We start from the raw sequence: 19,620 nt of genomic DNA on the forward strand, positions 1-19,620 counted from the left end.
AAATGCATCTTATTCACACATCGATGGGGATAGAATGTATAAGCAGCTTCTGCTAATTAAATGATATGTGACATGCATATATTCTGTGTGCTACTACTGGTGCATCTGCATGCAAAATGCTACATTATAGTGTCAACGGCTGTGCTGCATCTCATTTTAATCAGCAGAAGCTGCTTGTGAATCCTATACGCATCGCTGTGCGAATAAGACACATTTGAAGGTAAAAAGTTGCATGGAAAGAATCTCTGATCTACCGCGTCACACCATGGCATTGCACAACTGGAAGAACTGTTTAACGCGCATGGTCGCTAGATCATACTTGCCTACTTTTGAAAAAGCATTTCAGGGAGATTGTGAAAGCAGCACCTATGAGCGCGTGTTACAGTGGGCGTGTACTGTTACATCTGAGAGGCGTGTCCTAAACCTGGCTTACATCCAAATGTAAACCAGCCCAAAAGCATTTAGTAAGATCTGTTTGTTGATGAAAACACACTAATATTTTTCAGAAATTCATAGGGATCATTGTGCCTTATAATAACCAGTGCAAGGAAATGACACTAATGATCCCATTTGAATGTATATATCTCTGTTTTTTAATATAACAGCTTCATAATGGGGGTAAGGATGAAATGAGGGAGATTGCTAGACTCTTCAGGGAGACAGGGAGATTGGTACTATTTCAGGGAGTCTCCCTGACAATGAGGGAGAGTTGGCAAGTATGCGCTAGATGTACAGTATGGGGGTACATCTGGACTGTCCTTGTGGCTATTGTTTATCTCACAGCTGCATTAAAGGAATGGTTATGTCTAGGCAGTACTTTAATTTGGATTTTGGGTTAATATCCTTCAAGGTTATGAATTGATGTTCTTATATTGTATAAGTGAAGTTATCTGATGTGATTGCCTTGTCTTTATACAGGATGCCTGTAAAAAAAGCGAAGCTGTATCAGTCCAAGCTGAAAGCCTTGTGAAGAAATCATCTGACATAAAGTTAGGAGTGAACAGCAAGCGCCACCTTCAGGAGAAAACTAAATTGATTAAAGACAATGTGAATCAAGTTAAAGAGGTCCTGTCTGAAAAGTATGTGCATTACTTGGGGATTACTGGCAACTGTTCTGTCATTTTGGTCATTTAATCACATACTTCTTGTTCTGTCATACATGTCTCTATGTTATGTGTAGTAGTTTGATATGTTTTGATATTTATTTATTCTTTAACTCTTTCTCTTTTAGTGTGTTTGTTGTGTTCATCTGATTTTTAGTTACACACATCTTATACATTGCAGTCTGCACCTATGTTAATCCCAATGATATTCCCACGTACCTTACTTGCAGTAAATGGCTGTAATGTGTACATGTTCTTCAATTCCATGCACAGCTTGGTTAAACCTACAATTCCACCACTTAGCACTGAACTAGGTGCAGCACAAATCTTGTCAACACCTATTATATTTCTCATTTCTGTTGAAAAACCACAATCTCCTAGATAACAAGAGGTCCCCTTACATAGGCACAGCCACAAGACAAGTGACACGGAGACTTGCACTGAAGCTGTTTTTGTAGTCACATTAGAGGTTCTTGATTGCAATTGTTCTACACTTAGAGGGATATCCCATTAGCCGCTATAACCCGTTTTTCCACGAAAAGTTTTCACTGGTGTTAGAGGGCTATCCTATTAGCTGGCGTCTTCGCAGGTGCGAATTCTTGTATTGCAGTTTTTGCAATTCTTTTTTCAGGACAATGAAAACAGGTGATAAGTTGTGCAAAAACCCCTATTTTTGGATAAAAATGTTATGACTTGGTACAGGACCATTGGGGCACCCTCCTTCGCTAAGCAAAAATATATATTTTTTTTAATTGGCTTAATTTGGCCAATAATTACATGTCACTTTTTGGATGAAAAAGTACAAAGTGAAGAAAAAGGGGTTTAAAGTAGTGGGACAGATATATGGGGGTGCTGTATGTATGGGACAAGCGTTGTAAACATTTCAGGAGGCAGTGACAGGTGTATTTTTAAACATTTTTTAAAAGTCCCCTAAAATGATACAAAAATATACTTACATCCATTTGAGTGTATTCCTAATCAGGGGCAGAACTATGGGAGACAATGGAGGCGCCTGCCGCCGGGCTCCAGCTCTGAAGGGGCACCTCCTGAATTGTCCACAACATATTCACCCCAATTAAGGCTGTAATTATATACCCGGAGTATACCGTCATGGCCGCCCACTACATGGCACCCCTTCCCAACACCTGAGAAGCCACCTTACACTAGTGGAGAGCTCCATGTCAGACTATCAGCTGCTGACTTCGTGTATCTATAGCCTGTCTGCATGTGAATTGCTACATTACAGTGTCAGCAGCTGTGGCATCTGGGATGAACTTATGCCGCTGCTCCTAATTTAACTAAAACATTTATTTTGTACAAAAAGCTTGCTTTCTTCTTTAGGGTCCATAGGGCTCCACAGGGAGACAATGGGGTGTAGGTGGGACCTTGGAAGACACCAATAGCAAAGCTTTTCAATCCCAGGATGCTCCGGTCCTTCCCCCTAAACCCCGCCCACAGCCTGAGGGCAACTCAGTTTCGTTGGTGTCTAGCAAGAGCTGGGTCACCATTTTTAACAGTGTTGCTGCTTCCAGGAACCCAAGCTTATTTTTATGATTTTTTTTTTTCTAGTGTCTTTTAAACTGAGCAGTAGCAAAAGACTGTCCCTTGGATGTCAGCGCTGCTTCTCCATCACCCGTTACACCAAGCCCCGGCTAGGTACTCCCGGGCAGGGCTCTTGAGGGGACTAGCTAGCAAGTTCCCCGGGCCCCAGACTGCAGCCCAGAATCCAGGGGACAGGTAAGGTGGACCCCCACGTCTTTACGCAGTCTAGTCTCCGGTCTCAGGAGACGGACTGGAGGCGTTGGTGCGTCCACGAATCCACTAGACCACGGGGCATTAATATACAGGCGCAGAGGCTTATTTAGAAGCCAGGGGATCCAGTGGTTAACTTCAGCACGGGGAGAAGGCACTCTCCCTGCAGCCCCTCCCCCAGCTCATGGCGCCATTCCACTGCAGTCTATTCATTCACTGAGCTGCTCCTCCCTCACCCTCCGCCCCCTCAGAGACAGATGGCAGCCATTTTCTGCTTCACAGGTCTCTGGGAACGCTGGGTCCAGTCTCCCTGTATACCTCTCCCACGGGCCAGGTTATACAGCGTTATATCCTACCAGCCACTGCGGTCTGTGTAGTTGATTGTAGTGCCAATTGCAGATATATAGTGTTTTTTTCTGCGTTTGTATGTGACTTGTGCTAGCGCTGACTCTACTTTCTCTACTGTCAGCTTATACCTTTCCCTTTATTCTAATGTAGCCTTACATACTAAGGTATAAGGCCATTGTACCTCACATCTCCTATATATTTGTGAAGGCTGTCACATACTATATAGCGCGGTTGCACACTACACTGCAGGGTGTTCACTGCACTGTATCATACTGTGTGTTGTATTATTCTTGTCTGGCAGAGGAAAGAATAACAAGCAGGCAGATGCTGCTGCTCCTACTCTGGTGTCTTGTAATTACTGCTCAGCAGGCTTAGCCCCAGAGGACCTCCTTCAGTATGGTCTGTACAAATTGTTACACAATCTCAGGCAGCTCAGCCCCGGTGTCTCCTCCTCAGGACCCACCCTGGGCTGCCTTTTCTCAGGTACTGACATAGATTACGGACCACTTAGCAGTCCCCGCAGTAGCCCTCCTGTGGAAAGGTCACAGCAGGTACTCCCTGCAAATCCTTTGCCTCCCCTATGGGTAGATGTACTCTCTACCTCAGTACAGAGTTTGGCTAATACCTCTACAGTTTTTCAACAAATGCTGCAAAAGGAAAAGCCTTTACCTACTAATCCTACTAAACGTGCTGTGTTATCTTCCCAATCCACCCAGTTATCTGATTCTGATGTATCATCTGGGGAGGCAGAAGATGCAGACCTCTCTCACTCTGAATCCGTCTCAGGAGACGAGGAACCACCCTCTAAATTAAATATACCTGCTCTTGTGAGAGCTGTAAAATCTATTTTACAAATAAGGGGCCTATTCATCATACCTTAAAACTCTCTGGAGCTAATTAGGTTTAGAATTCGCATGGAGTTCTACCTAATTACCGGAGGAATTCATCATTCCTCCTCCCCACAACTATCTATTTCGAAAAGCTGTCATTTTTGTGATGACAGCTTTTCAGGAAATAGATAGTTATCTCTATCTACACTAACTTACCGCAGCTGGAATCCGTTCTGTGCATGCGCTGATAAAAACGTAAAGCCAGCGCATGCGCAGCACTGCCTACAGCGGCGGTAAGTTTGTGTCACTCCAGGCCCCTACCACACCTCTCCAGATGGATCGGCCTACCCCATCTACTTCGATCACAGACAATGGGCCTCCCCGCGGAGGTACGCCTGTCCCTAGCCTGGTGGCTACAGACATTCCATTAAGGGTCGCCCCATATGGATCCCGGATTGGGCTCTCCTCACTACGGATGTAAGTCTCGGAGGGTGGGGCACAGTGACCGGCCAACACTCCTTCTAGGGCCGCTGGACCCCAGTCGAGGCAAAGTTACCAGTCAATGTCTGAACTTTGAGCCATCTACAGAGCTCTCACTCTGGCTCAGAATATTCTTCAGGGCAGGCCAGTACAAGTACAGTGCGACAACGCCACGGCAGTGGCCTACCTCAATCACCAAGAAGAATGTCCCGCATTCTCCCATGGACCGAACGCCATCTCCCTGCCATCTCCGCTGAATTTATCCCGGGAGTTCTCAATTGGGAAGCAGATTTCCTAGCCGTCACCATGTGCATGCAGGAGAGCGGTCTCTACATCCAGAAGTCTTTCAGCTCCTGGTGGACAAATGGGGTCTGCCAGATGTGGATCTCATTGCCTCAAGACACAACAACAAACTTCCAGTATATGGAACTAGGACAAGGGACCCCGATGCAGCCTTCGTGGACACATTGTCAATGAAATGGATTTTCCAGGTTGTTGGATTTAGGGGCGCTTTCATGTTGCTCCTCCTTTTTAATCTTTCATTGGGACAGCGCTTCCTTCCCAAGGTGGTCTCTCGTTTCCACCTAAATGAGGAAATTGTGGATCAAGCCTTTCAATCACCAGACCTCTCGGCAGGTAAGGCCTCTGTGGATGTGGTCCATGCTCTAAAAATCTACGTGGACCGTACTACTTCCATCAGGAAATCGGACTCCCTCTTCGTCCTATATGGATTCCACAAGAAGGGATGGCCAGCTAACAAACAGACTCTGGCCAGATGGATTTGCATGACTATTTCACAGGCTTACATGCAGTCTGGCCTTCCTGTGTCGGCTACAGTATCTGTTCATTCTACTCGCTCTGTGGGTCCCTCATGGGCAGCCCGGTGTGGCGCCTCAGTTGAACAGCTATGCAGGGGGCTACCACCTGGTCGTCTGTCCATCCACACCTTTCTTAGGTTTTATGCCTTTGATACATTTGCCTCTCAGGATGCTTCCTTCGGGTGTAGGGTTCTCCTATCAGCTCAGGAGCATTCCTGCCCTTGAACAACTGCTTTGGGACATCCCCATTGTCTCCCTGTGGAGCCCTATGGACCTTGAAGAAGAAAAGGAGAGTTCTGGTAAAACTTACCTTTGTTAACTCTTTCTTCGAAGTTCATAGGGTCCACAGGGCACCCGCCCTGACGCTCCTAGCTTCTATGGGTTTCTTCTCTTTGTCAGTTGTTTCCTTCGCTGTGTGAGAGTGTGATTCTTCAGTGTGCCTGTTTTCCTTCTCTCCTCTCCTGCTGCTGCCTTGGGCTTGTTAACAAAACTGAGTTGCCCTCAGGCTATGGACGGGGTATAGGGGGAAGGACTGGAGCTTCCTGGGATTGAAAAGCTTTGCTGTTGGTGTCCGGTCCTCCAAGGTTCTACCTACACCTCATTGTCTCCCTGTGGACCCTATGGACTTCAAAGAAAGAGAGTTAACAAAGATAAGTTTTACCATAACTCTCCTTTTCTGTCATTATTTCACTGTTTTAGAAATATGCATATGCAACCCTTTGATTATTGTCACTAGCTCACTTCTGTACTATTACCCAATATTAGTTTACCTTGTCTTGGGGTACAGGCTGATTTCCCAATTTTCAATAGTACTTATCGCCTGTCATCCATGCAAGAAATGTCATACAAATTGGTTATCGTAGGTTTTGCAATAGGATAGCCTGATAAATGGGAGCGCGCATAGCTGCGATAAGTGACATACAGATGTGTCATCATACATCTAGCCTCCTTGGCCGTTAAACATCCCTTCTAGTCGCGCAATGATGTGGCGAGACTCGGTAGCGCTGAGCATCTTTTCGTGCAAATTTTTACCTTCAGCGATTTGAATAGGTAGCACCAGCAGCTTCTGACAATTAAAATGATATGCAGCATGCCTGTGTTTTGTGTGCGACTGCGGGTTTATCTGCATACGGAATGCTACGTTACAGTGTCAACGGCTATAACACTCTAACATAGCGTTTCACATGCAAATACACCCGCAGACGCATACAGAACATAGGCATGCTGCATATCATTTTTATCAGTAGAAGCTTGTGCTAACTATTCGCTTCGCTGTGTGAATAAGACGCATTTGAAGGTAAAAAGTTGCACAAAAAGACGGCGCTACCAAGTCACAAGGAACTCCCGCGTTTTATGTAACTCGACTTGTAGCGCACGTAGGATAGATGTATGTGGACACATCTGTATTCGCGCAATAGGTGCAAACAGTTTTCAATAACGTAAACCTTTCGTTTTCACATCTGATTGGTTATCCTCCTTAGTAAATACATATGTTTGGCTCTGAAAGCTGTAATGTAATGCACTACTAAGCATTAAATGGAAAGATAGGTAGACAGACAAATATTAATGTTTTATTTTTCATTTAATTTAAGCATAAATAAAATGGAAATCATTAAGGAAAATTGGGAGAGGTTTGACCATGACTTTGAGGCACATTCCACTTGGATTTCAGAAAAGGAAAAGGAACTAAGTGATCTAGAACTATCCAGCATTTCACCAGAGATCCAAGTTGCACGAATCCAGGTGAATTTTAGAAGAGTTTAATTTATCACTTTGTATTAAATTACATGAAACTGAAACACATTTTTATCATAGATGGACCAATCAGGATTTAGGCCCTCATTCAGAGCCGTACGCTCTGAGCAGAGCGCACGCTCTGAATGAGGGCCGGCCTCCATGAAAATGGAGCGTCCTCCTGGACGCTCGTATAGCTGTGGGTCACCACCCACAGGCTATACGAGCGTGCATTTTGATGGCCGCGATGGTCGTGACCATCGCGACCATCGAAACTGCGAGCCGGAGCCTGCGGTTGAGGTTTTCAACCGCAAGCTCCTGAGTGATTTTGGCTCTATCAGAGCCAAAATCACTCCCACTAGTGATGTCAGTGGGCCGGCTTCTGACGGGAGGCGTTCCCGTGGGAACGCCCCCGTCAGGGTGGCACCCCCCCGGCACGCCTACCAAAGGGGGCGTGCTGTCAAACAACATCGACAGCACGCCCCCTTTGATCAGACACAACGAGCGAAGGACTTTCCTTCGCTCGTCGCGTCTGGCGCATGCGCACGACGGAGCTCCCTCCGTCGTGCGCATGCTCAGTCCAGAACATCGACCCGGACAGCCGCTCGCGAGTGGGTCTGAATCAGGCCCTTAGTTTTTATCTGTTCAGTGCAAGATCGGCAATGCAAACACAAATCCGATTGGTTGATACTGTTTTAATGCAAATTTAAGTTCTAGTTCAAATAAAATATAGTTATTATGTTTGTAAAAGTTTTATGACCTGCTTGCCAAAGTATTTAGTCCCCTAAACCGTCAACATATTTGTTTGTATTACAAATGATACTTAAGTAGTTCCAGGCATTATTTTTATTGCGAACCAGTAGGCTCTTAGTAAGATTTCAGACGTATAATTCACTGTTTGTCTGCAGATTAAAATAAAAATACAAAAAATACTGCTTGCATAAGTATTCAACCTGTACTATGGAAGTTCCAAGTTTCACGGGTGATAGATGTTACACTAACAGTTGGCCCCCATTTTCAAGACCGCAGACTGGCCCGCCCACTCCCTGTCTCCAAATGGCTGCAGCCTGTCAATCAGGCTGCAGCTTTGGGAAACTGCGAGTGATCTTGCAGCAGAAGCCCTGCGCATGCACAGTACAAATACTGCGCATGCATCGATCTTCTAACATTGGAGTAGTCAGGGCCGGCACTATCATTAGGCAGCTGCCTAGGGCGCCGGCTCCTGTGGGTGCGTCGCTGAGTCTGCAATTGATAACAATAGCATGAGAGTGACAGTGGTGAGCAAAATCAGCAGCAGGTAAGTGGAGCTGGGGGGAGAGGGGCTTGTGTGGGGGATGGGATTGTCACAGTTCATGAAAGTTGATAAGTATAAGGGTAAGATATGTGGGTTTTATTATGAGGGCAAATGGGTCAATGTAATATAGATAAGATTATTGGTTTAATTTTTTTATTGGTAGTCTCAAAATGATCTCAGTATGGTGGTCACAAAGATGCTCTTGGTATTGCATGGCTGTCACCAAAATGTTCTCAGTATCTATTGTTTGGCAGTGACAAAAATGTTCTTGCTATTGTATGACTATCACAAAAGTGCTCTCAGTAGCTACTGTCTGGCGGTCGCAAAAATGTTCTTGGTATTGTATGACGGTCACAAATTCGTTAATGTTATTGCTATATTGTGTTAGTGTAATTTTTTAGCATTTATGTTGTAATAAATCTAAAAATAAATACATATATTTTAAGAAGTCAAGTTTGTATGTGAGTGGTTGGGCGGAGGGTTTTGGGAGGAGCAGGGGTGGTATTGTGTATCTTTGCCTAGGTTGCCTAGAAACCTTGCACCGGCCCTGGGAGTAGTACACAAACCATCGGGTTTGTGTACTTCTGTGAATCAGACCCCACATCAAGAGCTCTGCATACAGCTGGTCTGAATGGGAGGGTGACTAGAAAGAAGCCATTAAGAAAAAAACACATCAACGCAGATCTGGAGTTTGCCAGAAAACATCAGAGAAACAAAACTCAAAAGTGGGATAAGGTTTTATGGTCAGATGAGACAAAAATGGAGCTTTTTGACCTCGGTTCAAAATGCTATGTGTGGTGCAAAGCCGACATTGTCTATTGTTAAGCAAACACAGTCCCAACAGTGAGGTATGACGGTGGCAGTAGCATGTTGTGCGGATGCTTTTCCTCAGCAGGGACTGGTGCAAAATACAGGGAATTACTGGACAAGCACAAGGCAAAAGCAATACAGGGGTGGTTAAACAAAAAAAAGGTGACAGCTCTACAATGGTCAAAGTCCAGATCTCAATCCAAGAGAATCTGTGGCACTATTTGAAAATAGCTGTCCACAAGCATCATCCAACCAACCTGAACAACCTGGAGCAAAAGGAATGGGCAAGAATTACTCCTGAACAGTGTGAAAACCTGGTAGACTCAGGGGTCTATTTACTAAGCAGTGTTAGGAGACAGAGTGAAAAGTGATAAGGTGCCAGCCAATCAGCTCCCAACTGTCATTTTTCAAACACAGCCTGTGAGATGACAGTTGGGAGCTGATTGGCTGGCACCTTATCACTTTTCACTCTGTCTCCTAACACTCCTTAGTAAATAGACCCCTTAATGCTGCTATTGAAGCAAAAGGTGGTTCTACCAAGAATTAGTCTGCATATTGAATACGCATCTAAAAACAAATCTGTAGACAAATAATAAACTATGATTTTCAAAATTTACTTTAGGAGACTACTGGTTCGCAATAATAAAAGTACTATCTGGAACAATCTGTGTCCTTCATGTGCAATACAGTCAAATCTGTAGACTTTTTTAGGCGATTCAATATTTTTGTAAGCCACTGTATGTTGCCAATGGTCACCAGTGTCACCAGGACAGCACTGCGCACTGTGCCGGCCCCGTTCCCTGAGTGCATGACATCATGATATCGCGCCGGATGCTCCGGACAGCTGTACAGACTGCAGGGTGCATGCCCGGAGCATTCAAAGGGCTGCAGGGGTGCTATTCTAGGCACTCTGGTAACCAGATGATGGTGCCACCCCACTATTCTCTGCGTCCTGGGTGATGGCACAGCTCGCATACCCCTAGTGCCCTATTGTGCACCCTGAGCTATCACAGTAGTGGGGATGAGAGCAGGAAGGTGTCTGGTGACAAGTGCCTCCTAAATATGTACTGGGTGCCGCTCCTTGCAGCAAGGTGCATTTCCAGGCACCCTACAAGCTGAAGACAGGTGCCCTTGTGGCAGTGAATGTGCCACGCTCCCCCCCAGTTTTCTGCATAACCCTTATTACAGCCATGCAAATTAGTGCCACCTAATAATTTTGATTTACACATTTGGGCCTGACTGAGATACAGTATGCAGTTGATTTTTGAAGTAGAATAATCTACATATGGAAACACTTTATAAATATACATACAGTATAAACTGCGCTTATTCATGCAAGTAGAAAAGAAAAATCTGCTTTGATCATTTCTTTTTAAAATGATGATGTATAAACAGGAATCTTTGTTGGGTTATTTATTATTAAAGTAATTCTTAACAAGTTTATTGTAAAATTATTTTCTATAGGAGTTTATTAAGGAGCTTCAGGATAAAACCAATGAAATAACAGATCTGGAAGCCAAGTGTCAGACCTTTGCTGGGTTTGTTAGCTCTGCAGAGATGGCTCGCATAAAAGCTAGGCTATCACAGATGGTCAAGTATTGGGATGGGCTCAAAGAACATGCTCATCGGCTGGAAGAAAGTATACTGGGCAATGCTGAACAGCAGCAGAAGTTTGATGACACAGTGAAACAGGTAAAGCGTTATATTGTGTTTTATTATTAAATTATATACCTTTTAATACATGTGATATAGCTGTTATTAAATTAATATTGTAATCAACAAAGTTAGTGGTGACATATGGGAAGAATAATTAAAATCTTCCCATTCAAATTTTGGAAATAGTTAGAGAATAGATGGATTTAATCTGAGTGAATAGATGGATTTAATCTGAGTAATTCAACTGGAGTGAATAATTTACAAACCACTGTAAATTGCCGAATTGATATTTGATCAGTTTCCTGCTAGCTGATATGTACCAGCTTTCTCACTGTGTATGCCGTAGTTAGGGACCGTTTGTTATAGATTGGCAGCTTCATTTTTATGCTGACCACAAACAGTACAATTTTGTGGGCTCACATTTCAACATGTGAGTGCCATGTCCCTTTCTGCAAAGTGGCCAGATTACTCACTGACCCAAATGATCAGTGTTTATTCCAATTTACTACATGTGGGGGCGGGATGTAGACGGCATCCCAGTGTGCGGGATGCCGACGGTCTAAATACCGGCGCTGAAATCCCGACAGGTCAGGATCCCGGCACTAGTATTCCGACCGTCGGCATCCCGAATGTAAGTATCGAGGTGTTACGGGGAGGTTAGGATTAGGGTGCGGGGTTAGGGTTAGGCATTAGGGGGAGGTTAGGGTGAGGCATTAGGGGGAGGGTTAGGGTTAGGCACTGGAGAGGGAGTGTTAGGATTAGGGTGAGGGGAGGGGGAGGTTAGGTTTAGACACTGGGCAGGGGGTGTTAGGTTTAGGGTGCGGGGACGGGAAGGTTAGGCTTAGACACTAGGTGTTAGGGTTAGGCACCGGGGAGAAAGGGTTATGGTTAGGGTAGGGGTTAGTAAAACACTTACCTTTACTTCCTATGGTTGCCTGGATTCTGGCTGTCGGGATGCCACTATCGTTATTCTGACCAGCAGCATCCCGACAGCTGGGATTTCATACCCAACCCGTGGGGACAATATTACTCTTTTTCTCTGTCTTTACAATAGCCACTGATTATTTAAAGCTGCCACTGTTTTTTTTTACAGGTTCAGAATTCTTTGGAGAGAATTGAAGCTTCACTGGCTTGTCCTATAAACAATTGCTCATCTGCAGCTGAAACATACAAAGTGCTGCATTCCCATCAGGTAATACCTTCTTAGCATCTGGGTATTTAATAAGTCATCCAAGTATATCGCAACCCACACACAGTGCAGATGACTTCATGCAAAGAGGAGGCCAAGGGCAGAAAGCTGGTCGCTGGGCATGACCTTTGTGCCTGTCCAGGCAGCTGGGCGCCTCCAAAGGAACCCCACAGGAGGAACACAGGTGCCATCAGGGGTGCAACTCTGCTTTCTAGAATAAAATGAATACTATACATATATTTCACTGTACATTCTACTAGATATTGTACATCCCTTTAATACTTACAGATATCCACATTGTATCAATATTCACATCATTATGATCAAATATGTTTTGTTGTCACCTCCAGGATCTCGGTCATGATGTTGAAATGTTGAAGAGCACTATCCATTCTCTGACTTCTGTTGCCCGTAAAGTCGCAAGTAAGGATAAGGCAATGCAGATGGTCTCAGGCTTTCAGATACGAGTCGAAGCTGCCTGGACAAAAGCTAAAGAGAGACATGCATTGCTGGAGCAATTATTAGCAAATTGGCAGAGGTAAAGCAATTAGAGACAACAAAGCTATGCCATCAAATAACCCATCATTATAACCCTAGAAAAATAATCTTTTTACTTAAGTCATTAGTTATGGAAAAAAGCAGAGGGAGCTTGCTACAAAATGTTAAATACCTAAAATGAACTCACCTTTCAAAGCTAACCTTTCAAATATTAGAATATTACATGAAGTAACAGCATAGCAACCCCCATTGCAATACCAATAGTATGATATTTTGGCATTGAGGGTAAAGACATACGTTAATATTATAGAAAGATTTATTATTATTATTATTATTACAGTGTAGACCTGAAAAGAGTAAGGGTACATGTCCCGATTATTATTTCATTATTTTCAGTGACAATGCCATCCTACAACCGATTAATTGCAGTGATGATTTTGTGTTCTGGAAAAGTTGTAAAATGTTTAGTGGTGTTAAATTTGGTACCCTGAGCCTTGCTGTACTCCAGTCTCCCAACCTCACTTGTGGATTGAAAGATTTCACCAACGCATTTTATGGCTTGATATGAAACTAAACAACATAATTGTATATAGTCATATAATATCGCTACATATGTGTGCGCATTCATCTTACTTCCGTGGGCATTAAACAGCCCTTCTAGTCGCACCATGCCAAGGCATGACTCGGTAGCACCGAATGTCTTTTCATTAAACTTTTTCCCTTCATATGGGTTTTATTCGCAATGCTATGTGAATAGGGGCCCTGATTCAGACCCTGACGCTCTGAAAGAGCGCTCGCTCTGAGTCAGAGCGTTTTTTTTTTTTTCGTGCGGCCTCCTGGCCGCTCGCATAGCTTTGGTTGACCACCCACAGCTATAGCGAGCGGCCAGGTTGATGGTCGTGATGGTCAAGACCATCGCGACCATTGGGCTTGCGATGAGACCCTTGTGGTAGGGTCTCGTGGCCGCAAGTCCCAGAGAAATTTCGGCTCTAACAGAGCCAGAATCTCTCCACTGACATTACTCGTGGGAACGCCTCCGTTTGGGCAGCCACACCCCCGGCCCGCCCACCAAAGGGGGCGAGCTGTCACTCAACATCGACAGCTTGCCCCCTTTGGTGCGAGACCCGGAGCGACGGAGTGCCCGTCGCTAGCCAGGTCTCGCGCATGCGCACGACGGACCCGGCTCCATCATGAGCATGCGCCGTGGGCCACCATCGACCCGGTTGCGAGCGCTCATCGCTTGCGACCGGGTCTGAATCAGGCCCTGGATCCACAAGCAGCTTCTGATGATTAAAATGATATGTAGCATGCATATATTCAGTGTGTAATCTGCATGGAGAATGCTACATTACATTGTCACAGCCGCTGACACTGTAACATAGTATTTTGCATGCAGATACACCCTAAAGGTGGGTACACACCTGAAAGATATATCTGCAGATGACGGTCGTTTATACACACTGAATGACCATTATCTGTGCTGCAGTGGGTCCCGGCGGCCAGGGGGCGTGACCTAATCTCGGAATGCGTGGCCACACCCCCTTCGGGGGAAAAAATATTTGCGGTGCTTGGGAGGGGGGCACTGTGTGCCCCTCAGCCCAGCAAACAGCCAATGGGGGCGCGATCAGCGTGATCGCTTCCCCCTTTGGCATAGGAGACTGCTCGGGTTGCTGCTTTAGCAGCCTCGGACAGTCTCAGTGCAGTCCAGCACACAGCAGCGTGTGCTGGGCTGCTGTGGATGGGAAGCTGTGCCAGAGTCGGGTAAGTAGTACCCGCTCACGGCTCCCCCCCCTCTCTCTGCATCCCTGTGTACGGGTGATCGGCTGACATATCTGTCCACCGCCGTACACATTTGCAGATGGACAGATATGTCTGCAGACATATCTGTTCATTGACTGTGCAGCACGGCCAATGCGATATGTCTGTGAACGACGTTGTTCACAGACATATCGTCTGTACACACTAGCCGACGGGAGCATGATATTTTGATCGGCCAGTGTGTACCCAGCTTTAGGTGCACACAGAATATAGGCATGCTGTATATCATTTTAATCAGCATAAGCTGCTTGTGCATCCTATTCATGTGAATAAGATGCATTTGAGGGTAAAAGGTTGCCCGAAAAGACGTTTAATGCAACCAGGTCACACTACACACATCCAATAATCCGGATCATCATGTTACCCAATGTCAGTCATTTGCTCTCCTTTTTTTTCTTTTCTGTTACTGTAATTGTCTTAAAATGGACCTGTCACCTACACACATTGGAGACATCCATTTTGTGAGCTGGACTAACTTTTATATAAAAATATCTTTTCAATTCACAAGAAAGCAGTGCCACATGGATATGAGTCACGTAATGCCTCAGTCATGTCATTGGTTTGAGGCAAATTAAAAAGCTTCATACTTATTAAGCCCACGAGAAAGATGCACCCATAAAGTGTAGGTGACAAGTCCACTTTAAGGTACTGTACATAGGGGTTAGTTATATATTTTTGTAAGAAAATATTACTAGGAAATTTTAATTTTATTTGATAGCATTTTTTTCCTTCCTTGATAAAAATGTGCTCTTAACAGCTCACACAACAAGTTTAGAAACAACTTAAGTTTGCTAAATATGCTGTGCACTTATGTCCTGTTTTGCAACTGTCCACTTTTCACTATGATTCTTTTATTGCTTGTTTACATCTGATGATGCTTGCAACATTTTTCTGCTTTTTTTACACTTTACTGTGATAATGCTAATTACTATGAGGTCTTTGTGCTAAATATAAAGGAAAGAGAGGGTCAGTTTGACTCTTTGGAGCTCATACAGACACGTTCGCTAAGATGCAAACGCTTGCTGCTGCCGATGGTATGCATTGTGCACATACGAGTTCACAATGAGTTCGCTCGCTGCTCATAGACAGCCCAGCAGAGTGAGTGACAGGAGAAGCAGTTTGTAGGTGGTGACAGGGGCAGGCCATTAAAAAGGGGGGAGTGGAGGTGCAAACGCAGGCGTGCCTGAGCATCTCAACGGCGTTTTAGAGGAGTGCATAATTAAAAGGCAGCATCATAGTACATGTCACCTGGCTTGGTTTTACACTGAAGTGCTCGCAGTGCTTACGGCAGGGTATGGACAGGGTATGGACAACCTCAAGCGCTGCGATCGCATTCGATGTTACCCGATGAACCGCTGGTTGCATACACTTCCTGGACATGACGTGCACAAGTGGGCGTCTTAAGACAGGCTGGTGGGTGTCTGCATACACTATGTCAGGGATGGGGAACCTTTTTTCTGCCGAGGGCCATTTTGATATATATATAACATTATTTGCGGGCCTGATACAGGCCACACCCCCTCCGTGTGATGTCACATGGGGACGGGGCCACAATCACCAGTGATTACAGCAATGCCTGGAGTATCCTGAGGATGCTCCGGGGGGTTGTAAGGGCAGCGATGTGACCGTTCCAGGCGGCACTGCTGCATAGATTCTGGCTGCAGGATGCTATTCTAGACACCCAGCTATCCAGATGAGGCTAGCAGAAAAAAGCTCAGAGGGCCTGACCAAATTATTCCGGGGGCCCTGTACGGCCCCCGGGCCATAGGTTCACCATCACTGCACTATGTGATCGCTCTCTAAGAAATACTGGGCGTGCTAATGCATTTCTGTGTGATTGCACTGCCTATGCAATTTGCATACACATCGTGCGAGCGATCGCATCTAGTGAGCGGCTCTGAATCAGCTCCTATGTTCCATATTTGCAAACACTTTGTAAGTCCATCAGTTGGGAGGTATGACTAAAGGAGGAGTTCTGGTGGAACGACGTTGCACACATTATAATGAGATGAATCACTACCTTGTAGCTTGTTGTGTAATTTCCTCCTCTTCCCAGTGCCTACATCCTTTGTCACCATTCTTTATGCAGAGCTGAGTTATACTTACTAAGACAATATTACATATGGTGACACAGTGCTCTATAAATGTAGTACTGGGGTTCTGTGCATGTTAGTAATCTAGTCTCTGTAGTTTCACAGTTAAGTGTTTTTGCACCTTACATTATTTATTTTTTCGCACTAACGACCTGATTCAGACCTGCTCGCTAGATGTGGCCACTCGCTCCCAGCGTATGGAAATTCAGCTAAGTGACGTCCAGGCTGCCACTCGCACGGCAAGGCATAAGCACGCCCACTATGTCTTGGCGAGCGATCTCTTTGTGTTTACAGACGCACACCAGCCTGTCTTTAGCTGCCCACTAGCGTACGTCATCTCCAGGAAGTATATACAACCATCGGTACATTGGGTTCCATCGGATCTGACCGCAGCGCTTGTTGTTGACTGTACCCTACCACAAGCACTGCAAGCACTTCAGTGTTTTATTCAAGCAGGTGACGTGTACTATGACGCTGTCTGTTTATTATGAGTGACCCAGAAATGGTGTGAAAAAACTCTGGCACGCCTGCGTCCACAACTCCACTCCCCCGTTACTACTGGCCTGCCCCTGTTACCACCCACAAACGGCCTCTCCTGTCACTCAAACCACTGGGCTGCCTTTGCAGGGCGAGCGAGCACATTCCGATCGCTCGTACTAGTTTGCGCACGTGCACTATGAACTACACGCATGCGAACATCGTCTGCAGCGAGCGGCCGCTTGCTAACGAGCGGGTCTGAATCAGGTCCTAATTTTAATTCGTGGACAATAAAAAGAAATCATTGTCTGTACATGGATTTCTCTATACTCAGCCTTTTTAAATTTCCCAAGTGCTTTTAGATTATAGTCTTTTTGCCTTCCACTTCCAGACAAGAAAGGGACTTTTCCTCTTTTATGACCTGGCTGGAAGGAAGTGAAACTTTGGTCTGTGCACAAGGACAGTTCTCGGCAGATATAGTAAAACTGAAAGCGGAACTGCAGTCAGTACAGGTATGTATATACAGAAATAACAACAAATAAGAGCCATAACCAACATACTGTAAAGCACTGAGTTTGAGCTTGCCAATATTCTTTTGTATCATTGTAAGTGACTAAGGTATTTTACAATGGATAGTATGCAAATATACTGTGAAAACTTAACAGAAGTATTATGAGGTAAACCATATGTATAAATAAATATAAATTAGAGCTACAGATGTGTCCTCATACATCTAGCCTCAATATGCCACGCAGAGCAACTTGACTGGCGTGAGTGAGCCGCCAGGTCCCGTGCTACTCTGCTAGGTCCCGTGCTACTCTGCTAGCGTCATGTGTCTTTTTTGCCGAAAAATGTGTCTAAGTCGCAATCTGTTCACAATGTCCACCTGTGTATTGTCAACATCTGAAATGTTGACATTGTGCATGAACCGGCAGTGGAGAGTTAGGGTTAGACTACAGGAGGGGAGGGCTGGGGTTAGGCTGTGGGAGGGGAGATTTGGGTTGCGGGAGGGGTGGTTAGGGTTAGACTACTGGAGGGGAGGTTAGGGGTTAGACATACTCACTGCTAGAAGCTCTGCTGGAACCACCAGAAGTCATCATCAACTGACCGCCAGACCTGGAACACATTGCTGAAGCCGCCTGACCAGGTAAGTCTCCACTAAATCACTAGTGGTGATTTTGTCGACATTCTAATCATGTCGACAATTCATCAGTGTCTACATGAAGAATGTTGATGTGAATGTTGACATTGCTAGCATGGTGACATGACCATGGTGACATTCTCATTACGACATTAAGAATGTCGACAAATTAAACCACACCTCTATCAAGACAAACCCGCACTGTAAGAGTTTCTTATAAATATAGGATTTGAGTAGGGGAATCAGAGATCTGTTGGGATAGTTTCATAGCTTCAGCAAGCACTTCTGTTTGGATTAGTGCTTGCACTTAGGGCCTGATTCAGAGCCGGACGCTATTAGCGGACGCTCTTTCTGAAAAAGGGTCCGGGTATTTAAATTGAGTGCTCTCTCTTTGCGGTTTGTTGACGCCTCTATGTCTGAGCGAGCGTCCGAAAAATGCTCTCGCTATTTTGTAAAGGCGCCCCTTTGCCGTTCGCATCACACGTCATCTCCGGTATTTATTAGATTAATCGGGAACATCGAAAGGCATCTGAACTGCTCGCAGTGCTTGTGGTAGGATTTACTTCCCGCTATCACTGCGAGCAGTTCAGGCTAAAAGACAACCAAGTGACGTGGTCGATGACGCTCCTTTACTAATTATGCACTCCCATTAAACGCCCTTTTGACTGTTAGGCACGCCTGCGTTCGGATCTCCACTCCCCCGTTTTCAAGCACCTTCGCCTGTTACCACCCACAAACTGTACTTTCTGTCAATCAAATTAGCAGCCCCTCGCTGTTTTACGAGTGCACGATTTCCGACCGCAATGACTGGTTTGCGCATGCGCATTATGACCCATACGCATGCGCAGTTGTGCGAACATCGCTCAGAGCAAACGAGCGGCCCGCTTACGAGCGGCTCTGAATCAGGCCCTTAAATTTAGCCAGATAACGTAGTTTCAGATTTAGGGCTTATTAACTTGCATAGGTTTTTATTTATCATTTCAGGAGTTTCATCTTTTTAAAATGTGATCACTTGTCTAGTACGGACACAGGGAGCTAGAGTATAAACTATTTTATGGTCTCCACTGTCCAGTTCCATTTGTTAGTTATTATATAATACATGTATATGGAATTTTAGATATCCACTGGTGTATTTATTATATACATTTGTTATTTAAATGTAAACTTTGGAAAAGAATGTAGATGGAACATTTATTTATTATTCACGAGCGCATAAGAAAGTAAAAAAGATAGATATGTTCTGAGTATGACATAAATAATATCTCCATTTTGCCAGAGTTTGCAGTCTGAGGAACCCACTCAATCACAGCGATATACAGTTCTCGTCCAGTTGTGTGCATCTTTATATCAAACTTCCTCTGAAAACAGTGTACAGGAAACGAGGGACCGCTTAGAGGATCTGACTCTAAGATGGAATGGTCTACCAGAATCCATTTCTAAAAGGTTAGTCACCCCAATTTTCATTATTCTTTATTTTAGAAAACTCAATCACATAATTACCACCTGCAATTTTAAAAATACTTGGGGTCTCGTTTATCAACCACCATTTATGGGCCGCCCAGCGTATATCAAGATGCAC

The 19,620-nt window shown here is 44.8% G+C and overlaps 1 protein-coding gene across 1 annotated transcript in view; it reads left to right on the plus strand.

The window, feature by feature from the left end:
* SYNE1 (spectrin repeat containing nuclear envelope protein 1) overlaps positions 1–19,620 on the plus strand; it is a 546,802-nt gene that overhangs the window by 221,009 nt on the left and 306,173 nt on the right. The window contains exons 31-37 of the mRNA XM_088474380.1: positions 919–1,079; positions 6,924–7,074; positions 10,634–10,861; positions 11,919–12,017; positions 12,365–12,552; positions 17,292–17,412; positions 19,318–19,484. Of these exons, the coding sequence (XP_088330506.1) occupies positions 919–1,079; positions 6,924–7,074; positions 10,634–10,861; positions 11,919–12,017; positions 12,365–12,552; positions 17,292–17,412; positions 19,318–19,484 (1,115 nt within the window). The remainder of the gene's footprint in view (positions 1–918; positions 1,080–6,923; positions 7,075–10,633; positions 10,862–11,918; positions 12,018–12,364; positions 12,553–17,291; positions 17,413–19,317; positions 19,485–19,620) is intronic.

Source organism: Taudactylus pleione, unplaced genomic scaffold (assembly GCF_031769625.1).
Source record: "Taudactylus pleione unplaced genomic scaffold, aTauple2 ptg000154l, whole genome shotgun sequence".
NCBI classification, from domain to species: domain Eukaryota; kingdom Metazoa; phylum Chordata; class Amphibia; order Anura; family Myobatrachidae; genus Taudactylus; species Taudactylus pleione.